This window comes from Solanum stenotomum, chromosome 2 (genome assembly GCF_019186545.1).
Source record: "Solanum stenotomum isolate F172 chromosome 2, ASM1918654v1, whole genome shotgun sequence".
Taxonomy (NCBI): domain Eukaryota; kingdom Viridiplantae; phylum Streptophyta; class Magnoliopsida; order Solanales; family Solanaceae; genus Solanum; species Solanum stenotomum.
The window spans coordinates 73,656,544-73,682,490 of NC_064283.1; the positions used below are offsets into that span (position 1 = coordinate 73,656,544).

A 25,947-nucleotide genomic window follows, 5' to 3' on the forward strand; every position below is an offset into this window, starting at 1 on the left:
CAAAAAAGCGCCTAACTACTGCCAGTGTGGCGCCAGCAGGACCGTCGATCTTTTTAAATCCAAACTATATATAAATGCTCTGCGAACAAATTTCCCACAGAAAATACCCACAGAATCTGCAGTCTCAGAAAAGCCGGCGAAAATGGTGAAGCTAGTGGTGGCGACGACGGTGGATCCGGCATCAATTTGCCCGGCGAAGGAGCTGTTAGCTATGCCAGGTTGGCAACCCGGGACCACCTTGGATCAGTGTATCAGAAGTTTCAGTAATGGCGATGTCAGGCTATTGGAGCATGACAAAGGCATTGTTGAAGAAGATGATTTGGATCAACGTTGGGAGAATGCTACTGGTCAGACGGTCGATGAGGTTATCTTCCTTAGTAAACACACTGCTGTGTCTAACCGCCCCGCTCTCACCATCCACCCCATTGGTATGTAGCATAATAGAGGTTGATTCAGAATTTAAATTCTATGAGCTCAATTTTAAGGTTATTAGCATTTGAACTTGTTATATTTTAAAATTTATGGGTTCAGACATATTAATTGTTTGCAATTTTGCTATAAAGCTGCATCTGCCTCTGTGTAATTGTAAATCTCTTGTCTCATTTTATATGAGGGTGTTGGATTGTATATACTGTGTTGAAAATTAATTGTGCTGATGTATTATATTACTACTATAATGTGTGACCTAGCTTTCAATAAAGTTGGTGGGAACAACATAGTTCAAATTACAGTAGAGGCAAAAAAAGGCTAGGTGATTCCATTTGTCTAAGTTTGGTGAATAGAGTTGTCCTCTATATGTGCTGATAGGATGCAGAAGCTACATAACTGGATTAGTCTAAGTGCGACATACCAAGCAAAACACCAAAACACCACCTTTTTAAGAAATGAAGGAAAATACTCCCTCCGTTTCAATTTGTTTGTGTGGTTTCGACTTGGCATGGGGTTTAAAAAAGTAAAGAAGACTTTTGAATCTTGTCGTCTTAAACTAAAGATATGTACAAGGTATCAAAATGTCCTTTAATCTTGTGGTCTAAAGAGTTGCCACAAAGGGTAAGAGACATTCTTTTTTTTAAACGGGCTAAAAAGGAAAGTAAGAGAAATAAATTGAAACGGAAGGAGTATAGTTAATGGTGTCAATCATTTTGAACATCACCAAAATGAAGAGAGTGGTATATAAGTTTTGTAGGGATGGAGTATTATATTACTGAAAAGCAATATTCTAGAACTAGTATATTTAAATGTATTTGAATTCTTAGAAGTTGTAAAAACTGATTAGGATAATATCATTATTTGAATGGTTATCAAACATGACGAAGCTTCCTAACATGGAAAGAATGTTTATAAATTGGTAGAGAGTATGGTAAAATTTGATGTATGGAACTTAGATATTTGCAGCACCTTAATGAGGTCCTAATTATGTTCAATGTTTGTTAGGGGTGCCACATTTGAAAGAGGGGGATGTTCCACCACAAGGAGGGAAGCCAGGGTGGGCGGCTCCACCAAATCCAAGGATGGGGCCATGGATGATTCTTTTGAATAAAATTGCTGAATCTCATAATCTCATTCCCGAATTTGAAGTATGGCTGTTTTCTATACCAGTTCTATGATCAAACTTTTATGGCTGTTATAAAAATTATTCTTCTGCTAGATAATCCTGGCAATTTTCACCAAATAACTTCTTTCTTTTGTTTTCCATTTTGCCTCTACTTGAAATGTAATATGGGGTGAATACTAATACTATCGTTTCCTTGCTGGTATAGATCACCTTTGAAGCTACTCATCATGGACCCGTGACAACTAAGCCAACAATGTTTATCGAGATAGGTAAGCTTCATGAAGTACTATTTTTTTGTTTGCTTTTAGTTCCTCCTTAAAATTGGAGTTCACACCATAAAAAAAAATAGTTCAATGTGCTCTATTTCATGTCTTATGCATTCATGTTATATAGCACTTATTAAGTGGAATTAAAGCTCCATAATTTCCAAGGGGTCCACAAAATTCTGCATTTGTCAGATAAACAGGCCATAAATGGAACAGAAGGGAGATCTAGAAGTTTACTATACCAATTGCAGCAGAGTTACATATGATTCAAGTAAAATCTAAAATTGGGTAGAAGAAAATGGTACCAGCACTGATTAGTGATTACTTATTAGCTTATTTTTCTTTCCCCTTCTATAATTTTAATATGAAAGAAGATCATAGTGTTCAAATAGAGAGGAAGAAACACAAGATTAAGAACAGGCAGTTTTCACAGAGAGAAATGTAAGGATGAGGGAACAAGGTAAATCTTCCTAAATGCTAAGCAAGCAGAGGTGTCCAATTGGGTTGTAAGTCAGTTATAAAGCAGATAACTAAGCCATTGCCTTGGTTCACATTGAACTCTTTGCTGTAGTGTAGACACTCTTTTTTCTCTTTCTGGGGTATTCCTTGGCTTTTCTAACATAATAATAACCAAATTATGCAAGACTCAATTTGATAGTTGAAGGAGATAGGTTCACAAGACTTCTACAGTTCTACTTAGGCAAGCACCAGATTGCTTCATTTTTTTTGTGTGTCCATTTTATTGCTTCTAGGATAGTATCCCTTTTATATACTTAGCCTGATATAGACTAACTCTGTTTTTAGATTTCTCTCTGTTCATCTCTACCCTTTTCTCTTTGTTTTTTTCCTTTTTATAGTGGTTTGGAGTGGAATGCCATTAATTTTGTGCACAATTAGAATTCTGAGTCTATATAGTTATTGTGTCCCCTTTTTCTCTATTAGTTATCTCTTTTCTCTTCTTCAACAATAGCACAAGTTTTACTCCATCACTTACTTCATCAGCTATGTGGTTTGTGAAACTAATTACTTGCTTGATCTAGGTAGCACTGAGGAGTACTGGAGGAGGCCAGATGCTGCTCAAGTTGTTGCTCTGGTGAGTTTTGCTTTGTTATTGGCTGCTTTACTGGTCAAGGATGTTGCTATCTTGGAAGTCTTATATTTGCAACTTTAGTTGGTCTGCGAAGGACTTTCTTTGGTTTATTTAGTTCTCTTATGGTATCCGTCTGGTCTATCCAAAAACATCAACGCTTACGTATTTTGATTTTCTCTAACACATATATGTTGTATCACAGTTAGTCTGGGAAGGACTTGGACTTGGAGGAGGTCCTCCTGTTGGAAACTGGAGCAGGTATCATTTACATCTGCAAGTTTTTCCCCTATATCCCTCAAACATCCTAGGCTCTTCTTTTGACTGAGCATTCTCTTCTCTCTGACGAAGTAAATTGTTAGAATTGACTGTGTGTATCGACAACGTCCTAATCCTTACCCCACCTCCCAAGAAAAGAAAAGAAACTGAGTACAGCAAAGGTGAAGTTTTGGGGACACATTTATATTGCAAACCCACATTCTTCCTTATGTTACTTTTACTATTGCTAGCATTGATTTCAGAGGCAGAGCTCCCTTATTTTATTTTTTCAGTTCTCATATTTGGATTCATAATTTTTTATTGTTCTTTCCTTGCAACTTATTAGTCTTCTGTTCCCATCAACATGCGACCCACAGGTTTGCCTTCTGGGTCAAGCTCGTCGCACCGGGATTGCCTAGTGCGGGTTACCTCTCCTGTGTGATTTGCGAGTTATTGCATAGGAGCGGGGATTTTATTCTGTGCGCACCCAATAGGTAGCGGCTGCGGGTTTCCCTTGTCATAAAAAAAAATATATCTATTACCGACCTGCTCATTTCATTCCAGTTACTTGCAAAATATGTCATAATCAAATATCGACCTGGGCCAATGCGCACCGGCGTCCTACTTAAGTTTTTTTTCTAGAATTTAGAGCCTCATCTTCAGAGTATCCGTTTACTCTTTTCTTCTGAAGCTGCTCTCATGTAAAATGAAGCAAGAAGGAATTTTGGTTTCTTCAAGACCTTTTTTTTCATTCTCCCATAGCCTTCACAAGCTTAATGCAGTCGTGCTCTTCTTTATAACTTTAGAAGTTCTCAGCAAGAAGCCACATGTTGTTAATGAGGCTGCAACAGAGCAGAATATGATCTCCTATTTGGAGCATGAGAAAGCCTTCTTTTTAAAGTATAAAATGGTCCAACGTGACCAGCATGATAATCAAGAGGCTAACCAACTTTTGCACTTCCTGGTTCTCGTTTTGATCCAGGAGTGAATTTGGTAAACCCAGACTCTGTTAATCTCTGTTCTGCCAGTCCTATGGTTTTGTTGTCCACAATTTTTGCACCTTATAAATTAACTCTTTCAGATTAGCTAGACAGACTATAGTTTGAATGAATGGTTATCTTATCTAGCTGTTAATTTTATTTGTTTGTAAACGATGTCTTCTGTATTATTCTTAATTGACAAGTCATTTCGTTGCCGTCCAGTACGTCTGCAAATAACAAAGTCCTTCTAGGGATTGGTGGAGGACATTATGTGCCACGCCATACAGATGTGATAAAGTAAGTAATTTGGTTACTAAATTGTTTATTACCTCTATATCTTTGATTAAAAGGATTTGTTTTCTGTATCTTCTTACTTTGCTTTTAAAGTTATCTATTGAGCAGATTATAAAATGGTTGATTTGTTTCAGCTGCTCTTTTAGAACCTAATGACTCTTTAGCTTTGTTTACACCAACTGCATGAAGTAATCCAATGTTGCTACATTATGAAACAGAAGCTATATTCCAGCATAAGTTTGGTTTAATTTGTTTTCGTTCACCACAGGAAGGACGGTTGTTGGGTGGGCCAACTCCTCTCTGGTTACTCCTTACCGATGGAAGATCCTGGTCCATCAAAAGGTAAAGTAAATGCACAAGATATTGCTGGAACTTGGAAACACTCAATTAGAGCAGCATATGATGCTACTAAAGCAGGTTTTCCTGGTGGAGAAATTCTGGCACATCTTGATCAGAAGTAAGTTCATTTGCAACAAAAAAAAAGGTTTTTTTTTTTATATTTGGTTCTACACTATGAAAGAAATAAAAGAAAGATACCAATTCCCAACCAGCACTAGTATCACTTGAACTTTCACTGAATCTACCTCTTCCACTATGGAGCGTAAGGACCACTTTTTAGAGCCAGGGTGAACCGACTAGATAGGAATTTTAAGACTGAAAATATGTTGCATCAAAGGGTGACCATCTCAGTAAGCTTAAATTTTCCAAGTGATCCATCTTCATTCTTTTATTGAACGACCATCTATTTGAGCATATTGTTACAGAGTAATAATCATGATAGAAAATGAAAATATGATCTTAAAATGGAAGAAGCTGCAGTTTTCCAGAATCGGAGTGCACATTTACATACGCTATTTATTTTCAATGTTAGGTAGACTTCATTCTTCTCAATGAGTTGAATATTTAAATCTATTTTTTCTTTGTTGTAATCTTGAAGTTAAACAAAAGACTGAGCTTTTCTAATGACTTGTTATCTGGAAAGAACAATAAAATCTTTGTCTAGAGTCCTTTTTCAGGATCATAATGACTCCCCTCCATCCAATAATGGTGCATCGGGGACATGCTGCCCAATGCCCAAGCACTTTTTCTAGCTTCTCCATAACTCTGTTGCAATTGATCTCCTCTCACCAACACTTCAAACAATTCCATTGATGACACAGTTGCCAGGAACTTGCTTTTATCACTTAGCTAGTCACTTAAATCTTAAACCCTCCTTAATTATTATATATCCACACTATTAGCCCTACGTTAGGGGTTCTGTAAAATATTTCTGGCAGAAACTTTTCAGCTGTCAAGAGAAAAGAAACTACGACAAGATTACCACTCCTGACCAGTCATTAGTCTCCCCATCATGTTTACTACTGAAGTACAACAATTTTCTTCCGACTGTTGAGTACAAAACAATCAAAACGAGTAGCTAGGATATAATGAGCGTTGCAGGCTTCAGAGATGAATAGAGATACATTGTTTCCTTCCAACCTCTGATAAAGCCGTAAGTTCTAATTAGCATGTCATTAGAAGCTAGTATAAGATCAAGAACACCTAACGGTTAGTGTGGAGTAAACACTTCTCACAAAACATCATTACATTGTTTATCTCAGTAACATTTTAATTGTTAACGTCCTCTTTTTCCTTTTTCGTTTACTTAGAATAACACGATTTTGTTATACTTGAATATCGTTGCAGGAGTTTCAAGAGCTGGCAGAAGAACGCGATCATTGAATTCCTAGGTGCACAGAACATTAAAATTGGCAAGCCAGGTGACTTCCGCTGATTCTGAACATTTTAAGCAAGTTACTTATTACTGGTGAAGTTGTTAAAGGTCAACAACTTCCATACGTTTTTTGTGATTAGATGTAATTGTAGAGTAGGTTGAAGCAATATCGATTTCAAAAGATATTACATAAAAAGAAATTTTAATTTTATATATTTAGTGTAATTTTTCAAAGAAAGTTCAGATGTATCCCTTGTCCCGATCTATCTAGTACTTTCATGCATTGTGTTTTACATTGACAACGACAATAATCTTGAAGTCATAAATTAGATGATGTAATCTACATTTTTACGTACTGATAACAGTGTTTCTCCATTTTATCCTTACTTAATATACTTCATTTTTTTCTTCATTTAAGCTCATCTCATGTTATCGTCTAGATTAGTTGAATCAGTGAAAGCTAGAGACAGAGAAAGTTAAAAATATATATTTTTTCCAATATTAATCTACACGCATTTATGTGAATTTAAACAAATTTTCTATCTTTTGTTTTTCCCTAAAATAAGCATAAGCAACACAATAAGAGGTCCAACTTCAAGTTTACAATTATAATCACAATTCGCTTAATATTTTCAAAATACAAGTTGAAAATCAGATAGATATGAAACCTTGAATCCTCATTATGAAAAACATTAGATTATGTTATACTAAATGAGTTACACCTTGTTTGGACGGTTGTTACCCGTTGTACTATATTGTATTGATAGTTTAAATACACTGTTTGGGTTGATTGTTATTTAAATTATATTGTGTCGTATTGTTTAAATTCATTGTTAGGTAACGATGAAAAGAGACATTTTATGTAAGGATCGATTTGGTGTGATTGCGTTGTTACCTTAATATTTTTTTATCATTTTTTCTTTACTTATTATTTAATAATTCTATTTTATTTTTTACCTTACCTTTTCAAATTATAGATATATGACGTTATGTAACGACGGAGATTGATACAATCTATCCAGACACTAATTTTATCAGAACAACACAATACGATACAACACAATACAATATAATACAATAGATTATGAAATAATATGTAACACCCATTCACACAAAGTGTTAAAATTTTCACCTAATTTAAACAAGGTTTCCCTATAATCGACTCGCCCCGCTCCATTTGTCATCCCTCAAACACTTGGTTATAAATTCACGAGCATTGACAAGTAGGTGTAACTAAAAAAAATTCGAATATTTAGATAAAAAATATAATTGAGTGGTTAAATAATTGTAGTTGAAAAAGAAGAAAAGAAGTGGGGGCATCATGAAAAATTTGCAGTACAACAGAAATAGAAATGGTCCCAAAAAACCATCAATAAATTACCTACATGTACAGATTGACTATGTAATAATACAAGAAAAAGGATACCCCATAAATAAAAAACAACAATATATTTATGGCAAATTATCAACGTAAGAGAAAAAAGAATTAGACAGACGCAATAAAATCTCTCTGACCAAAAGCGTTGTACAAATAACGGAATTCATCGACAACTTTTTAAATTTGTTACAAATTTTATTTGAATACTCAAAATATAATGAATGATAACTAAACGTCTAAATACATTATAAAAATTTTATATGTGTTTCTCAAGTATTCATTATGCAGATGAGTAAAGTATCTCATTTAATTATATACACATTAGCTTCAAATAAATCATAAAATTCTAAGTTTATTTCTATTGAGAGTGATATGTAAAATCAGAAGAAGGAAGATGTGATTAACTTTTTCTTAACTTATCTATGTATGAAAATACATTCAAATTAAAGGCAAAGCCAGATTTAAACTTTAAGAGCTCGTTTGGTAGGGCTTGATTAATGAGAAAATTACAGAAATAACTTATTTTCAATCAAACAAATTCATACGAGTTCTAAATTTTAAAATAACCTTACCAAGATTCCAAAATTAGTTTTTTTTTTACATATTTATTATATTGTAATATAAATATAATATTTGAACTAAAATTATAAAACTCCATAAATTTAATACTAGCTTGACTTGTAGCTCCACCCTCACCCAAAAAGTATACACTTTAATAAGTGAGTCCCCATTTCAGCTTTTCTGACTCTCTCTTCTCCCCTCCATACAAAAATTAAAGTCAGCTCTTCCAATTCCATTCTTCTTTTTTCTTATTTCATTTTCACCCAAAAAAATACTAATAAAAATTCTCTAACATTTTCTAAACCACACCCAAATTTATTTATACTTACTATAAATATATGATAAAGACTATTTTCTGGATCTAAGTCAGAATTTGATTTATGCAAACGACACGCCGGAACAGGGCGGAGGGCGGTGGTGATCTGTTTACAACAGGGCGGACGGCGGCGGTACTCTGTTTTCCGGTAAGCGACTTTTTTTTTTTAATTTATATGTTATGTATAACCAATAGTTAAATATTGTTGACCTACCTCTGTAAAAAAAAATTATTTTTTAATTTTTCTGTCTGTTCAACTCTCCATTTATAAGTCACTACTATTATTCGTTCACGGTTTTAAATGCATGTTCCCATAATTTTTAACTATAGTTAATAAAATAACAATAGCTTAATTATTAATGCTAAACTATATAACGACATTTGATCTGTTGACAATTAACTAATACCAATAAATTTTCAAAAGTATATATTAATTCTTTGATTTCTTTAAACAAAAATCAAAATATTATCAATTTTTAAAATTATAAAACCAAATTCAAATGATGAACACCCTACACTAAACTATCTAGAAATTTAGACCTTCCCTCTATAATCAAAAATATATGTACAAGCAGAGGACACGTGTATATACATGTAGAGAGTGTGTAGGAAATAAGTGAGTATTAATTGCATTTAGAGAGAGAGAGAAAGTAACACATTGGCTCGTCCGAAGTTTGGATTGAAGCTCCGATTAAATTTGAATTGCACAGTACAAATCTATTTTGAGGAGACGCTCTCAATAAAAAATTTTCATATCTTTCGAGGCTCGAATGTGAGAAACCTGATTAAGAATGAAACAGTTATTCAAAATTAAAAATTATATTTCTTTCACATTCAATTCATTTTATTTCTTTATTTCCTATCTTTTAAAAATTAAAACGGCTGACTTTCTCTTGCCATTTCTCCCCTATATTTTTGTGTTGATTTCACATTTTAGGATTTTATATCTTCATTCACCTTTTCCTTCTCCACTTATCTTTCCACAAAACCTCGTGTCAGATCATCTAAAAATAATGCATTTTCTATAAGGTATGATAATATTTTTGAAAAGTCCAAGTAATATAAACTATGATTGGTTTTTATCTTGCTATTTTCTTTGATTTTTATTTCTTGATATTGTGAACATGGTTAATCATATGATTAAAGAAATTAAAATACTAACTAGATTATTTATTGGTAATGAGATTGTGAATTTTCTTGGGATCTGATAAGAACCTGCCAGAATGTAAGGCCTTTTTCATTGTTTTCTAGTAGTAATTTTTTATTAATTTTTTTGAGGAGGTGAATTAAAATATTATTATTGCTACTAATTAGGATTAGATCTAGTTAGAAGTGATTAATACTAATTTATTTAATAGAGCTAAAGGACAAAACATAAATGGTGGGGAATGGTCATTTGACTTAGAAGATGGGATTTGTATTTTAGCCGTTAAAAGAAAAAGCTTTGTACAAAAATTTCAAAGTGAAATGTGCTTTTTCATCATCTATTGACAAAGTTAGGATCTAATGCCTATGTTGCTCGGACTCTCAAAAAAAGTCGATGAGATGGTGAAGGATCTAACACAAGGACGACAACTGTTTTGGAGAGTCCAAGCAGCATGGTTTAGGCTATTAAGCATTAAAAAAGAAGTTTTTTGTACAGGAAGTGAGGCAAGTTGCTTTTTCTTTTTTTTGTTATTTTCTGGCATATTTGATTGAGATAAACAATCTCTCTAAGGTCTGCATACACACAGCCTCTCCAGACCCCACTTATGAGATTACGTTAGGTATGTTGTTGTATTTGATTGAGATCATCATGCACTTTTGTTGGGTTTTTTTAAAAAAAGATTATTTTTAGTTTGTGTGAATCCTTTGTAACTGAAAATCAGTTGATTTGTTCTTGAACTCATGTTAGATGATCTGAACTATTTTCAACAGTTCCTCATGTTTATCGCGCGCAAAATGCATTAGATCTACCCGTTGATATGGATAGTCAGTCGTATTTGAAACTGGTTCACTGCTATTCTAGTTCCTTTTTTGGGCTTCCTATTGTATTTGGTCAGAGACTTGTATGCTAGTGTAAGTTGTTATTGTTGGTGGTGGTGGTGGTGCTATAGAGTGGTATGGTTGGTTGTAGAGGATTCATATATCCGTCCGTACTAATTAGTCTGGGATTGAGGCAGTGTTAGATTGATTTATAGTGCATTTTTGGCCGCTGCCTTCTTGTTATAATGACTAGAAGGCTTGCCCTGTTATGCTATGTTGTTTTCTGCTGCTTCATTTATTTAGCTCGAATATGTTGCTAAAGTTACAATCATTCACGGCCAATTCCTCCTAAATATATTTGTAAATTCTGTTGTCGCAGGTTTCTGAGCTGTATCTACCTCACTGCTTGTGTGTATTCCTCAAGATTTGATCCACTGATGTACTATTTGAAAGCTTGTGAGTACTAATCTCTTATTTCTGCAATTTGCCGCTGCTGCTAAGATACATTTTTCGTAGGTTTAAACCTCGTCAGTGGATTAATCTGATGCATGTTTTTTTATTATCGTTTCATCCATTGACTTTGTTCAAATCCTTTGTCTAGTTATGGAATCTAAACACGACTCGATATATATATACTATCTCTCAACTTGGTTCTTGCATTGAGAAGTTAAACTCGTCTGTGATAATTGATCATCTGTTTGTATCAGCTCTGCATGATTCTGAAACATTTGAATGCAATGACAGTGACTTAACATGCTAAATAGAAGGCAATGATGATGGAAAATCCGGATGAAATGTTAACTCACTCAAATGGTTGCAAGGACTCTAAGTCTTTAGTCTTGCCAACGAAAGATCTACTTGATTCAAATGGTCGTGATGGCACTAAAGACTCTTTGGCGTGTGAAAAGGAGAGGAGCGAATTTTGGAATGTTCAGGAACTTGATGACTCTGTATTTTTCGAAGATATTTCAAGAAATAACAAACATGAAATTAGAGCTTCACTTCTGAAAGATGATCCGAACGAAGCCCTGTCTAATTTAACTTCTTGCAAGAGAAATGGAAATCCTTTTGCATGTGATACAGCAGATAGAGATCACCCCTGGAGTATTCCCAAATTTGAGGACCCTATGATTGTGAATTTCTTCGACGATAAAGAAAAGGAAACCGTGGTCTCTAGTGCACAATTTACCTCTCTTTCAGAGTTGTTTGGTACAAACACTCATTTATACACCGATAAGGGTGTCCTGGAATTCAAATTGCCTGAATCGACAATTTGCTACAAAGAGAATTACTATAACATTATGAAAGACATATGCATGGATGAGGGTGTACCTCTCATGGATAAAATTGTGACTGAAAGCAGGAAATATCATCAACCTGACTCGTCTATTTCTCTAGCTGTTGACGAACATCAGCCTAGAAACACAAGGGAAGGTGTTGACAGTGAAATGGTCTCATCCGGTGAGTCCAAAGATTTATCAGTCGAAAATGCCGTCAAAATTTCTGTTGATCATCATACAACTAAAGAAGATGAGGATACTAAATCACTTGGTCCAAATGGTATAAACCCCTTCTTGGAAGATAATATGAGCAAAGATGCTGACAAGGATTCTTCTCTGGATGTGATGAAGATTACTACAACGGCAAAAGCTACGAACATATCAGAAAAAGAATTCGACATTCAGAATTTTAAGGAATCGAACTCTGATGCTGAACAATCAGCACTGCAGGCTAATCAGGTTTGATTATGTTATATTTATGAATTCACCTAAGATACCATATGGTTAATAATTCTATGTGCATGTTTTCAGATACATTCCCGTGGTAAAACTTGATTGCGAATGCAATTTCTCTTGAATTGCAGATACCTACTTTTGTAACAGCTTTCAACAGCCAAAACACAGTCTCGGCAGCTGATGGAACAAACAACAATGAACCAGGTAGCAACTTCTCTAACAATAGCAAGTCGGAATCTGGAGCTATTACTTGCGACTTCAACTTGACTGAGCTGGCTTTAAGTAGCAGCGTGGCGAAAAGTGACAAACACTTGCCTGAACAATCCCATAAATTAGAGGCCGTCTCCGGTCAAAAGGATGGGAGTTCTGACAGCTTTTCAGCTGCTACTCAAGTTCATTTTGCCAATAGTGTAGACTCCTGCAATAGCAGTATTCACGCCGACCCCCCAAATGTTGCTAATCTCGAGGAGAAGAACTCTGGTAGTATCCCCCTCGGTGTGCATGGTCATTTTGCAAATGGAGAGGCAAGTTTTGGACCTGCATCTGGTTTGATTTCTTACTCAGGGCATATAACACATTCGGGTAACATATCTCTTCGGTCAGATAGCAGCACAACCAGTGCCAGATCCTTCGCCTTCCCAGTGTAATTGTTTGCGACATCTTATACTACACTCCTTTTTCCCATCGACTTCCAGTAGCTGTCGGTTTTTACTAACATTTTCCTTGTGTTTATCGTATCTTAACAGCTTACAATCTGAATGGAACAGTAGTCCAGTAAGAATGGCGAAGGCAGAACGGAGACATTATAAGGGTTGGAGACAAAGCCTTCTCTGTTGTAAATTCTAAGTCCTTTTTTTTCTTTTTGTAGAGTTTTCAGTTACATCATTTCATCATCCTTTGTTAGTTACATGTTGATATTCTTAGGAATGAATAACATGTTATTGGTGATAGGTTTAGAAGGAGGGCTCTTTGAGTTTGTTATGATCTTAAAAAGTGGAGGCAGTGAAATGTAGACTCAATTAACCCCTTGTTTTCCTTATATTATGTTCTATCCTTCAATATAATCATTCAACAATAAAAATCCTTTATCGTTGTTTCGAGACTCTCTTGAAATAGTATGAACTTTCTTGAAACATCTCACAATTAGAGTAATAACTTACAAATTCGTATGGAGGAACTATAACCGTTAAGACTTTCACCTACCACAACTCTTAAGTATATCGATTTTTCAATACGTTTGTCTAATTTTGATTTGATATGAAATTTGAAAAAATAAAAAGAACTTTTGAATTTCGTAACTTCAAATTAAAGATTTGTAGAATGTACCAAAATGTTCTTTATTATTGTGGTTTCAAATATATCATGTGAATTTTTTTTGACAAAAATAGAACGAGATTTAAAAAAAAAACAAACAAATTAAAACGGAGCAAGTTACTTTATGCTGTGTATCTAGTCTATTCCTCCCTCTTTATGTTCCTTTAATTGTAATAAATTCTGAGGTCTCATACAGAATGTCACTTTCATCATCAACTCTGTTAGGTAATTCATCATTTTCTCTCTTAATGTCCTTTTTGACTTTTTTCTCCATCATCATCATTATCATATTTCATATGAACTTTATTACTTGCAGTTTAACAGGTGATTTACAAGAATGTCCTTGGAGGTGAGTAGCCTGCTTGCCATATAGGCAGGAAATACGAGTTTTGACTTTTGACCTTGAAAATTTGCTCATGAGACGAGCGTAGGGTCAAAATGTAAGCGTAATTCCCTGCAAATTAACAGAAAATGTGCAAAATGACTCCTCCTGCAAGTTCTCTAATACAACAATGTTCCTTATGAAGGGCATTGTGTCTATTTTGCATATAGCTTTTACCCTATAAAATAAAGGTGAAGTCGAAAAAAAGAGATGCAGCATACTGTTCTAGATATCAATTATTAACCTCTTGGTAAATCTGAATATCGCCAAACACAAGGAAGATGAAATCACCCCTAAGAAGAAAAAAAAACATCAAAATGAAAAGGGAAGAGAAGAAAAAAGGATGCATTTCTATGAACATGATTTGGGGACGAAAAAACAAATGGGATATACATATAAACTTCTATTGAAGCATAAGGCAACACAAAACTAAGTTGATTTAGCTGGGAATGACCATGCTATTGTAATATCTATATCTTCAGCCTCTTTTGAGCTTGGTTCAAATCTTCATCATTGCTTGCCTCTCTGAAATGATCCGTATGTTGATGACCAGAGAGAGTAGGATTCTCATCATCCTAGAGTTAAATGCAAATGAATAGTTAAGTGTACAGTGGAGAGTAGGTGAAGCGCTAAAGGATTAATCTAGGATGCTCATGCGCCTCAAGGAAGACGATAGGTGAGTAGGTGCAGTTCATTGTCTCGAACATATTTGCTTCTCGTTTGAAACAAGTTGGAAAAGATTCATACCTTCGCAATAGATGGTCCTGAGGTCATTGCTTGGTTTGCACGCTTCCCAAAATCAATCTGCACTGAGATAGTAGCCTTTGAAAGATCTAGACCGGTACTCTGCAGCGCTTGCGACAACGAAGTTAGAAACCTGATTAGACCAAATCAATGATCAGTAGAAATATAATGTTGACATCAAGGCAAGCCAATCCAGAGATATCACAAGTCCTGTAACAACCCTGGATGAAACATTGATAATAGATAACTGACTACATCTGTTCTACATGCATATGAAAGTAGAAATGCAAAAAGAAGGAAGGGTGAGAGGTAGCCGGTATTCTACACGAGATGCGCACAAGCTAAGCACGAAAGCCACCTTTATATAAAATAGATATGTATGTATAAATTCACACACTTGGTTCTTAATTAAGATATCATTCTCCACTACAGCTTTACTGGGTTCATTTCTCAATTACAAAGATGAGAATGAACCGTACTTTTGGCAATATGCTGAACTCAATATGCCATAATTTGAAATGCGATTGAACATATGAAACACAAGAAGAAAACAACTTGTTGAATTGGTTCAAGTAAACATGCAGCATGAAATGCATCTTCTCAAAACTAAATAGGAACATTATGATGTACCGGTAAGGTCCCCAAACTCAAGTATTTGCCTCCCAGGACAGGACAGGGTAACTTGCTTATGTTAAGTCTAGATTTTGACAATGACAAAGTAATCAACTACTGACTATATTATTTATGTGGCAAGAACTCACAAGAAGGAAGAAAATGAGGCACAAATACTCCATTTAAGACAAACAACCCAAAAGGAACCAAGCATACAAGCAAGGTGGCTATCACCATAAGGCCTGCATATCAGGAAGATTTGATGAGCTACAAAAAAGGGAGAACCTCCAGAGTACTGATAGAGAAGTCCATCAAAGGAAAGCCTCAATTACACAAGACTTGTCAAAGTCCAAAAGAAGATTCATTGATAAAAGGAAAGACTCAATCACACAAGATCAGTCAAGACCATAAGAAGACATCCAGAACGTTGGTACATGGAAAGACTCAATCACACAAGATCAATCGAAGTGGAAGACATTGTATCCCAAATAATCTGGAAAAGAAGACCTACATCTAAGGAGAATTTCTTAAGATTCCAATCAAATAAAAGGATCTTGAGCGAAATATCTTGGGCTGCCAAAACTGAAATCTCTCTCTCACAGCCTATTGTGATAAATGTACCTATACACAATCTCATCCAGTGCAGCAAAGGATCCGGGATGTCAAGACAAACAAGGAAAAGAGTCTTGAATACTCAATCAAAATCGTCACCCGCAAAGTTTGGTCAATTTTTAGGGAAATCAACTATGAAGACTCAACAACTAAGATGATTCAAATTGGAGGAAAAATAGGGTCAGCAATGAGGGAGTACATATCTTACATTCCTCTTAAGACCTTCCTTATTCTTCTCAAAGCTCTGCATTTCACAAACAATTGTAGATTTACAATGATAAAAGAAAAGAGAGAAACACATAGAGAGATCTGGTTATGTCAAAGATAGTTCGACAAAACCAAAAGAAGTTGTTTGATGGTGAGCTAGAACATGAAAACCAGCTGTTAATCGTTGGTGGTGCAGGAATTCAAAACCACACATTGTGTAAACAAAATAGCAAGTGGTAAAGAGAAGCTCCTTGCAACCAAGGGGACTGGACAAGGATACCACATTGGTTCCGAACCAGTATAGAAACATAGCCGTGTCATTAACTTTCCTGCTCTTTATATTTCTGCTTCTCACATTAATCTGTGTTATTTTCCCTCAACTATCTTTACCAAGTAGTCGAATAATTTTAAGGCTGCCACAATTTTCACACACACAGTACTTTCAGCCTAGTCGTTTGTTCACTAGCCAAACAATGTAGAATTTACAAGTTCGTAAAAGTTGCAGATGAGTGATGAGAGTTGGACAAGCTTAACATAATAAAAAGACATCCACAAGAAACTGAGGATATTGCAGAGGATGCTACAACTGAATATCCATATTAACAGCATGTCCCACATAAAAGAAACAAGAAACAGAGATTACTAACAATAGAAGAGAATCAAAAGTGAGCAAATAAGACATGGAGAGACCACATTTTGATTAACTCTATACGTTCCCAACTGTAAAAGTTAGATAATTACTCACCCCTGCGAGTAGGAACTTGAAAGGCTGATTCTGCCTCCATCTATTTCCTCATCCTCGTCATGATTCAGAGCATCAATTGTGTTAGGACATTGATCAGACACTGGTCTGAGTTGAGGCTCTGAGAAAGCACTATTGTTTGGCACTGGCATCGGCATACCGGCCTGAAGAGGAATGGGTGTTGTGATTGACTTGTTAGCTAGTTCATTTTGTTGATCAATTGCTTTAAATGATACATCCCTGCTAGTATGAGATTCAATTGGATTCTGCTGATTTGGTTGCATTGTAGAAGTAACAGTTGCGAGATTTTCATCAAACCTTCCCAGGTATGTTGATTCTGGGCCACTACCATTCTTCAAGGCATGTGGCTGTGCTGGTAAACTTTGCATGCGCCAATGACTGTTTCTCTGGACCATATAAAAAGAACTTTTAACTACAAACAAAAACAGCTTCCTCATGAACATATTCAGTCATACCACTGTTACTGCTTGGAACAAGATGAGACACAAGTTAGGAGTTAATACCATAGCCTAAGTTGCACCTATGGACTTTTCATTGCCCAAATCACATTTATCAGAAAAATCATTGCCAAACTGTACCTGTGGACTTGAACTCTTCAGAGAAGGGAAGAAAATGGAACAAGAGGGGACCTATTATAATCTTACAGGAGTAAAGACACAATACAAATAAATAATGAAGCTAAAACTAATCTTATTGAAGGCACAGTAAGCAATAAGAATGAGAAGTGACAGAAACTGGACTATGGAAAGAGATATGGCTGGGAAGGAACACATTTCATGGAGTTAAATCCTTTGTAATGCATTGCTGTAAATACTGAAGTACAGCTGCCAGAAGCAGGACTGGCAATAGATGGAATATACGGTTTAGAAGATATTCTCAAGACTAAAAGACGCTGGGAAGGAACACAATTCATGGAGTTAAATCCCTTGATTTGTATCGCATTGCTGTAAATACTGAAGTACAGCTGCCAGAAACAAGACTGGCAGATGGAATATACGGCTTAGAAGATATTCTCAAGACTAAAAGACAAAGGGTCACTCAAATTTTTGGAAACACAAAAAACATCAAGGAGTTAACCCAGAAACCAGACAAACTATGGTGGAAAGCAAGGAAGGATGGCAGGTTCACAGTGGGATGTTGTTATAAATTACTGACAACGACAGATGGCCATGGAAGATGAAGTACCACAAAAAGTTATCTGTACCACCAAAAGTTCCATGTTTCAGATCGATTGCTACAAAAGAAGCCTTTTGGACTCTAGATGATTAGCAGAGGGGCTTCCACTTGTGCAACAGATGCTACATTGAGAACCCTGAAGGAAACCACACTATTTTGGGGAGGACAGATTACGGAGAAACAGAGAGGACACTATGAAGGAGAGTCCCAGTATGCATATTATGGACATTGTAGTTAAAAGGAACTACAGGTGCTTTGAAGGAAAGAAACCTGCAGATTTTTTTAAAAAAATATAGGTGCATTTTTTTTGTAGAATTAATGATGTATATGATTTTGACAGCACTGGAAATGCTAGACTTTATACACATGTAACTGCAGCAGCAACGCGTTGGTATAGTTTTTGAGTATCCAATTGGAGCTTTTTACTTGGTTAATTTACTTATCTTATTAGAAAAAAAAACAATAATCAAGTTCATATGAACAACAAAGTCAAAATTGATCTTACTTGAGTGTAAATCCAGAAAATCAGGAGCAAGCACAGCCATGCATACATTCACGGAAGTAGCAATGAACAGATACACAACAAAAAGAATGGGCCACAAAATGAAAGCACAGACATAGCCTAATCATGAATCTATCTGTATACAAGTATAATGTGAAATACGTGCACATCAATGTTCATCTGAGGGTGGTGTTTTTGTTTTTGTGCATCACGCATGTGTGTGAGTGTGTGTGTAAGAGAGAGAGATGGACAGAGAATATTAGGAAGAAATCGATATGGACACTGGAGACTAAGAGGTCACAGCTTTCAGTGTTTCTTACCATCTGCTTTTCTCTCCCCATTTTGGCCACACTCAAGAATGATTTGCAGTGTCGGTGCGAAAAATGCAGCACTCTAATGAAAAAGAGTAAGGTAAGATGTATCCTTTATTTATGCAGCAATATCGGTAGCTTATGCATTATTCAGTAAGTTTATGATGTTTAGTATATTGGATTAGCTAGCAATATAAGCAAGACTTTCCACATTAATCTCCACTTTGTAAGTTGATTATCATATAATAACCTGAAGCATGAGTGTTCTATGTAAGAAGAATAAGTCTTTCCTTTTTTTTTATGACAAGGGAAACCCGCAGCCGCTACCCTTTGGGTGCGCACAGGGTAAAACCCCGACTCCTATGCAATAGCTCGCAAACCACATAGGAGAGGTAACCCGCACTAGGCAAGCCCGGTGCGACAAGCTCGACCCAGAAGGCAAACCCCAAATTCAAGAAGAATAAGTCTTTCTTACAGCTGAGAGCTTGAAAATGTAACCCAAAGTTCACAACTAAAAACCTTTGATAAGAAAATTGATATGTCACGAAACTAGCTAGAGGAATTTACCCATGGCATAAGCTTTGTAGGCTCTGAGCTCCAAGGCTGATATGATCCTTCATACTTCTGTACCTTCTCCTGTAAATACTGTACGTACTGAATTACCTGCATACAAATATCAACTATCACCAAGAGATCAAAACTTAAAAGAAAAAAGAACAAATCAAGCAAAGGGTAAACTGGTTTTCAACTAATAGAATGTACCTCCAACAAGAATGACGCAGTGTCTCGCTTTTGATCGGTATGGGGTATCAGATCTCTCAATATCTGAAATCTAGATTACCCAAATAAGCTTTAGAACAATACTGAATTTCTCAAGCATTTTAGATAGATTTGAGCAAATAATCTTCAAATACCTAAGATCAATATAGTCATTCTACGCTTCATTTCCAAACCAAATTAAGTAAGAAGAGGAAACCCCATATGAAAGAAGTGTTCAACTTAAAGACTTCAACGGAAACTATTCCATTTTCATGAGTAGCTTGACCGGTTATTTAAGAAATTTACTTCTCCGGGAATAGAGTTAGTAACTTGACATCAACAACTAACTTAGTCGCACTGTTTAGCGATTCCTGGAGGAATAGGAAAATTAGTATCCTGTTAAGTATTTTCTATGTAATAATGGAGCTCATCAGTTATCAGAATTTTCTGTAACTTCTTTAGATGCTTTTTGTAGATATTAGTTTTGATTTTTACAGAGTTTAAAGTTCTACGAGAACTTCCTAGGCTTTCCTTCTCTGCAAATATGAGTATCACTATGCGGCTCGAAAACCATCTCATTTCATTGCTTAAACCTTAGAACCTTCCCACAAATACCATAAATAAAACTGGAGTCTAAAGCACCTATTCTCTTCTTTGATCTATTTCTTTATTTTATTTATTTTTATATTCTTCTTTGATAGTTTGATCTATGCTTTGAATCCTAAAGCTTTTCTCAGCTCCTTTCAGCCATTGTACACAACTTATTTAAGACCCAAAATACTATTTCAGCTGGAAACTTGTAGGATAGGGTGACAAGGTGTGACTAGAGATTTTTTTGTATCCTCCTATTTTGCAAAAAATCGAAACCTAGGTAAATGCTTTCTACACACTTGTTTCAAAAAATAATTTTCACTTAAATTCGTCCTTTCATGTTATAACTAGTTATCTCAGTTTTCTACTAGCGGTTTTAATAATAACCTCAGCTCCATTTATTGACCTGAGGAAGATACGACTGATCTTCTCTCTCTCTTTCACACACACTAAAATCACGCATTAGCCAGAAGCTTCACTCAAATTTCATGTCATTTCTGTAGATGGAGTTTAACATGTTATCTGATGCAGCCTATACAATATGCAGCCACACCCAAAAACTCAAAGATCTCATCAAAATTCCATCCAGATGCTTCCCCAGTTCCACTATACTTAGATTAACATATTGACTAAACCTCAAAAGTATCGTAATAACCTACTGTTACATGCTAAGTTGCTCAGTCTCTCCAAAAATGATGTCCCACCCGTGTCAAATCATCCAAAAGTGCACTACTTTTGGAGGATCCAACATGCACACAACTGCATTTTTGAAGAGTTCGAGCAACAACGGTTATATTTCATGACTTTTGTTCTAAACAACTGTAGTTTAATAGATTATTTGACACTCTTAAGATCTCAACATGTTTATCCTTCAAGGAATTAAAAAATAAAAGTAAGCCAATAAGAAGTCAATAATTACAAAAGACTACAAATGTACTTGGTATGATGGAAGTCATTCTCATGGAAAATTATTCTTATAGAAAATATTATGTTTTTTGTTGTGTGGTTGGTGAGTGAAAAATATTCTCTGGAAAGTATATACTAAACATCAACAATAACTTTAGCAAATTAGTGATTGTTCTAATGAAATTTTTTAATAGAAAAGATCAATAATAATGTTTTAGTGTTAGTTGAAGCAAGTAACATGAAGTTGAAAGTTGAAGAAACATTTTCCCCTTCCTATGGTAAATGGAAAACATTTTCTGGTAACCAAACACCACAAAATGACATCCTAATGGAAAACATTTTTCTGCAAAACTGACTTCAGTCATACCAAGCACACTCACAAGTAAGATACTTGGAAATTATTTACAAGATTCATACTTCTAAATACATTGAAATGAGATTTTCATTTCCTTTTCTTGAAAGTGCCATATAGGAATCACTGAGACTTTGCAACACAAACAATTAGTTTAAAACAATAGATGACGTGGAAAAGGAGGACATTTGGAAATCATAACAAACAAACAAACAAAAGCAAGAGATACTGCAGAAGGACTAATCCACACAATAAATATATGAATCCACAAAATCAGGAGGATTGCCGATATACTGTCAGCTGAAACACAAAAGAGAGTAGCGCTTTCCAGAACTGAATTACTTTAGCAAGTTAGGAGTGTGGGACAGCATTTGAAGAATAAGCATGTAGGTTCATTTGGAGATTCATACTTTAGAACTTCATATAAAACATTGACTACTAGCCTTTAGAAACAAGTATATTTTGAACTAAGTGAATATTCTGACATATAAAACTGAATCAACCCATGAAGATAATGAAAGCATTGCAGTGATAGATACAACGGATAATATGTGCAATCATTCCTCTAAATCAATTTCCCGTTTATTCCTTTTGGTTTCCAGCTTTCACCATAACAAAACATTTTTAATCACTCCTTACTCGATCAAGGCATAGTTAGCTATCATAAGTTGGTGCAACTTTGTTGTTGGGAATCCACCAACAAAAGCCAAATCACATTTATCATCAGACGTTTAACAGAACAATGGCTGGTCACACTGCCTATTTTCTCAAATTTATTAAAGAACCACAAACTTACACTTGATTGTTATTATCTCGAGTACATTAAATACTAGACTGCTAATCAATCTCTGAACTTAGAGCCTGATGTAATTTTCTTCTCAAGCCTCCCAAATATTTATTTTACTATAATTTCTTCTCAAACTCAATCAGCAACTACCTTGGCTGAAAGTAATTGACTTCATCAATCAATCTACACCTCAATCCCACAATCCCAGACTAATTGGTTCGGTAATTAAACCCTCTATAATCATTCTGCTGCGTTCAGGCTCATTTCATTCCAAAACAAAATTCTTCAGCTATGACGGAAAAAACTTAAGCTATTTAGCGCTGAAACCGGCTTCTGCTTATTTCTTCAGACAGTCAATGTCAAGCTAGTTGCAAGTTCTGTTAAATAATCACTCCACATTTACAGTCTTTGTCCATGTATCACACCATTATATACCAGAACTCCACTCAATCAACGTCAAAGACCTAAAGTCCTCACAAACTCATAGGACAAGCTAAAACCTCTATTAACCATAAGTTCAAACAGAATTTACGGATTAACCAACCTCTCATTGATCTTGCTCCTTCGACGCTGCTCAGTCACTGAATGTTTAGACCTTAGTGCATTAGCCTTCTCATTACTCTTTCCATCTGTTTCTTCCACAATAATACATCCACAAAACAAGATTCAGTATTTTTCATTTTTACACCTCAAAATCCAGCTCAACTTATATCTTCAACAATAAAAATCCAATCTTTCAACTACAAAAATCAGGAAAAAAAAACAAATAAAACTTAACAGACCTTTGGTATTACTACTAGAAGGTGTGGCATCTTTCTTAATAATACTAATCTCATCTTCCTCCTCTTCTTCCTCTTCTTGATGACCCTTCACAGCTTTCATTGTGTTCTCTGCAAAAAAAATAATGAAACTCAGAAATCTTTGCAAATACAACACAGCTATAACAAGAAACATAGATTTATTACAGTAAAAAAAAAAATCACCCCTTAATCCTAAACTAGTTAAAATCAACTATATGATTCATTTTTGCATCCATTAGACTCAAAATAGACCATTTTTCATATCAATACAGAGATCTAAACAAAATAATGAAAAAAAATTAAAATCCCATATGAAGAAGAGAAGAAAGATTACATCTTTTTTTTCTGGGAATTTGAGTTCTTTGGAGAAATTGGGATTTGGGTTACTGCAGCGAGTTCTTGATTGTGGTGGTGAAAGTCGAAAATTGGCTTTTTGGGAATTTGAGTGTTTTTTTAAAAGTAAAAGTAAAAATAAATTATTAATTGTGAAATTATTGTAAGTTGGATTTATTAAATTGTTCTCATGACTCATGTGATTTATTTTTTAATTATATATATTAAAACTATTTCATCGATTTTATTTTAGAGTAAAATAATATGTTCTTAAATTATCGTTTTAACATGTATTTTTTATTATATTAATATAAAAAATAATAATTTTGAATAATTTAAATTTTTATATAATATAATTTTGAATATCTAATTTTTTTATCAAATTAATGCTATACAATTTAGCTTTGAAAATTAATTAAATTGAGTAAAAAGTATAATGTTGACAGCTTAATGGAGTAATTCAGATGCATTTGATGATTCTCAACCTAAAAGGATTAGGGGCGTGCAAAAATCGAATCGAAAAAAGTGTTATTGGTTTATTGCTATTGGGTTATTGGGTTAACGGTTTCTTAATGGTTTTATAAAAAAATAATATTGGGTTATCAATTCAGTATTGGTTTTCAATATTGGCTACTTGGGTAAATCGATAACTCATTAAGAGTTAAGACTATAGTAATCTACTACTTTTACGTATGCATACATATTAGTAAATATTAATCTCAATATCTTAATAGTTATGTCTTTGTCGTTTAGCCATCAATTCATACTTCACTGTGACTTTGAGTTCACAACTTTACATTATACAAATTGTCAAAACCTAAAGTAAGAATCATATTCCTCTTTATTTCCCTTTGTGTTATACACATGTATAGTTATTTTCATATTTGTTATTATTATTTCTATTTTATGAGCTTTTGTAAAGTTACATTATTGTCTTGTCTTGTCGTGTCAAATTTATAAGAGAAATCATATATTTGTTTTATAAGCATTTTCTTTTGGGTAAAAAACTTAAGTATACAAATTAAGTACCTTAATAACCACTATATAGCAATAGTTTATTTTTTCTACAAAATAACAATAGTTTTTTTTCAAAAATAGGAATTAATATTTATTTTTTTAAAGTACTGTATAATAATCAGCCACAATTTTCTTTCCATTCCCTGATTTTCTCCAATTCTTTTACATTCCACGATTTACTCAGATTGGTTATATATTATCTCTGATAAAAAAAGGTTTTAAAACCAAACTAAAACTCTCTTTCTCCCCATTGCTCGATTGTTCAATTATGGATACGAATAGTTTTTCAATTCTAATTCAACACGACAAACAATGCGACATGTATATTTTTTGTGATCGTCACTTGTAATCTTGTTATATGTTTTTGTGTTAAAAATAAAATTAGGTGTTTAGTTATTTAATTTTACTTCGAAATCTTGTTATATTAGGAATGAATATGATGGTGCATTTAAGATCGTTCCTTTAAAAAATCACTTTTATGGGTTGAGTTGTATAATTGATAGTGTATATTACATTGTTGTTAAATACCAAATTTGTGATTATTTTTTTGGTATTTGATGTGGTTATATGTGGGTTTTTTTTTGCTACATATTAGGTCTAATTGATAGTTTAGTTGGTGTAGGTCATTTGGTGTTGGTATTGTATATTATGTTTGTAATACTAACCCGAATTCGTTGAATTTTTTGGTGTAATTGTTATATTTTAGTTCGTATATAGACCATAACTTTCGTGATAAATTTTGGATACATTTATTGGTGTGCTTGATTGTGCGTTTTGATTGTATATAGACAAAAATTGTTGATTTTTTTAATATGTAGGGTTTCTTGGTACATATTAGGTCTAATGGATAGTTTAGTTGGCGTAGGTCATTTGGTGTAGTTGGTATTGTATATTATGTTTGTAATACGAATCAGAATTCGTTGAATTTTTTTTATGTAATTGTTAGATTTTAGTTCGTATATAAATCACAACTTTTGTGATAATTTTTGGGTACATCTATTGGTATGGTTGATAGTGTGTTTTGGGTTGTTTATAGACAACAAATTACTGATCTCTTTTTGGTAAATGATTTGGTGAAAATGATGGTCTATTTTAATTCGTATTTAAACTTTAAATTCCATTAATAATTTTTGATATAATATTAGGTGTAATTGATAGTTTACTTGGTGTGGATGATTTGGTGTAATTGATAGTGTATATTATGTTTTTAATAAACATCATAAATCGTGAATTTTAGGTTGTATATAAACACCAACTTTCGTGATATTTTTTTGGTACATATATGGATGTAGTTGATAGTGTCTTTTGGGATGTTTATAGACAATAATTTGAATAATTATTAAGCTGGCTAAAATACTTATTGTTTTGTGTTGGTATACTTCATACCCAAACAATAAAAAAATCAGAAAACTAATTTCGTTCGTAAAACCATTTTGTATACCAACATGATTACAATTTTTATATAGATAAAAACATTCTATATACCAATCTATCTAATTTGATTACAGTGAAAATACCATTCTTATTATGTATGTATTGCTTAATTTCTTATATATTTTAATTTGTATCATGTTATAGATGTAATACTTATTTAATAATTTAGCTAATTATTTTTTAATTTAACAGGCAAGTACGTGAATTACAATATTGAAGAAGTGATATATGACGC

The 25,947-nt window shown here is 34.1% G+C and overlaps 3 protein-coding genes across 9 annotated transcripts; 2 read left to right on the forward strand and 1 right to left on the reverse strand.

The window, feature by feature from the left end:
• The first annotated feature begins 72 nt into the window (after positions 1 to 72).
• On the forward strand, positions 73 to 6,516 carry LOC125856803 (D-aminoacyl-tRNA deacylase). The gene is made up of 8 exons (XM_049536439.1): positions 73 to 428; positions 1,435 to 1,577; positions 1,761 to 1,824; positions 2,862 to 2,914; positions 3,114 to 3,169; positions 4,369 to 4,443; positions 4,709 to 4,897; positions 6,127 to 6,516. The coding sequence occupies exons 1-8, from the start codon at positions 143 to 145 to the stop codon at positions 6,212 to 6,214; spliced, it is 954 nt and encodes a 317-aa protein (XP_049392396.1). The 5' UTR covers positions 73 to 142; the 3' UTR covers positions 6,215 to 6,516.
• Positions 6,517 to 8,270: 1,754 nt separating this feature from the next.
• LOC125856802 (uncharacterized) lies at positions 8,271 to 13,183 on the forward strand. 6 transcript variants are annotated; one of them, XM_049536434.1, is made up of 5 exons: positions 8,271 to 8,557; positions 10,754 to 10,830; positions 11,082 to 12,113; positions 12,239 to 12,753; positions 12,857 to 13,183. In XM_049536434.1, exons 3-5 carry the CDS (start codon positions 11,145 to 11,147, stop codon positions 12,954 to 12,956), a joined length of 1,584 nt encoding a protein of 527 aa, XP_049392391.1. In that variant the 5' UTR covers positions 8,271 to 8,557; positions 10,754 to 10,830; positions 11,082 to 11,144; the 3' UTR covers positions 12,957 to 13,183. The 6 variants fall into 6 exon arrangements, with proteins under 6 accessions (XP_049392391.1, XP_049392390.1, XP_049392393.1 ...); XM_049536433.1 differs by having other exon boundaries at positions 11,119 to 12,113; XM_049536438.1 differs by lacking the exon at positions 8,271 to 8,557 and adding an exon at positions 10,128 to 10,175.
• An 855-nt stretch (positions 13,184 to 14,038) lies between these two features.
• On the reverse strand, positions 14,039 to 23,377 carry LOC125856434 (transcription factor BIM2-like). Of its 2 annotated transcripts, none has more exons than XM_049535985.1 (8): positions 23,263 to 23,377; positions 22,911 to 23,016; positions 22,673 to 22,757; positions 19,496 to 19,565; positions 19,301 to 19,396; positions 16,727 to 17,130; positions 14,554 to 14,683; positions 14,039 to 14,381 (listed from the first exon to the last, which is right to left on the reverse strand). In XM_049535985.1, exons 2-8 carry the CDS (start codon positions 23,008 to 23,010, stop codon positions 14,277 to 14,279), a joined length of 990 nt encoding a protein of 329 aa, XP_049391942.1. In that variant the 5' UTR covers positions 23,011 to 23,016; positions 23,263 to 23,377; the 3' UTR covers positions 14,039 to 14,276. The 2 variants fall into 2 exon arrangements, with proteins under 2 accessions (XP_049391942.1, XP_049391941.1); XM_049535984.1 differs by having other exon boundaries at positions 22,673 to 22,763.
• Positions 23,378 to 25,947: the final 2,570 nt, after the last annotated feature.

What these genes read in the sequence shown, in the direction of transcription:
- LOC125856434 (XM_049535984.1), bottom strand. Translation starts at nt 23,010, where the DNA reads ATGAAAGCTGTGAAGGGTCATCAAGAAGAGGAAGAAGAGGAGGAAGAT. An exon ending in CTACAAAGCTTATGCCATGG is followed by an intron (nt 17,131 to 19,300) that starts GTAAATTCCTCT and finishes TATATGGTCCAG; the next exon opens with AGAAACAGTCATTGGCGCAT. An exon ending in TCAAGTTCCTACTCGCAGGG is followed by an intron (nt 14,684 to 16,726) that starts GTGAGTAATTAT and finishes TGGTCTAATCAG; the next exon opens with GTTTCTAACTTCGTTGTCGC.
- LOC125856802 (XM_049536434.1), top strand. Translation starts at nt 11,145, where the DNA reads ATGATGATGGAAAATCCGGATGAAATGTTAACTCACTCAAATGGTTGC. An exon ending in CAGCACTGCAGGCTAATCAG is followed by an intron (nt 12,114 to 12,238) that starts GTTTGATTATGT and finishes CTTGAATTGCAG; the next exon opens with ATACCTACTTTTGTAACAGC. An exon ending in AGATCCTTCGCCTTCCCAGT is followed by an intron (nt 12,754 to 12,856) that starts GTAATTGTTTGC and finishes GTATCTTAACAG; the next exon opens with CTTACAATCTGAATGGAACA.
- LOC125856803 (XM_049536439.1), top strand. Translation starts at nt 143, where the DNA reads ATGGTGAAGCTAGTGGTGGCGACGACGGTGGATCCGGCATCAATTTGC. An exon ending in AACAATGTTTATCGAGATAG is followed by an intron (nt 1,825 to 2,861) that starts GTAAGCTTCATG and finishes TGCTTGATCTAG; the next exon opens with GTAGCACTGAGGAGTACTGG. An exon ending in CCTGTTGGAAACTGGAGCAG is followed by an intron (nt 3,170 to 4,368) that starts GTATCATTTACA and finishes GTTGCCGTCCAG; the next exon opens with TACGTCTGCAAATAACAAAG.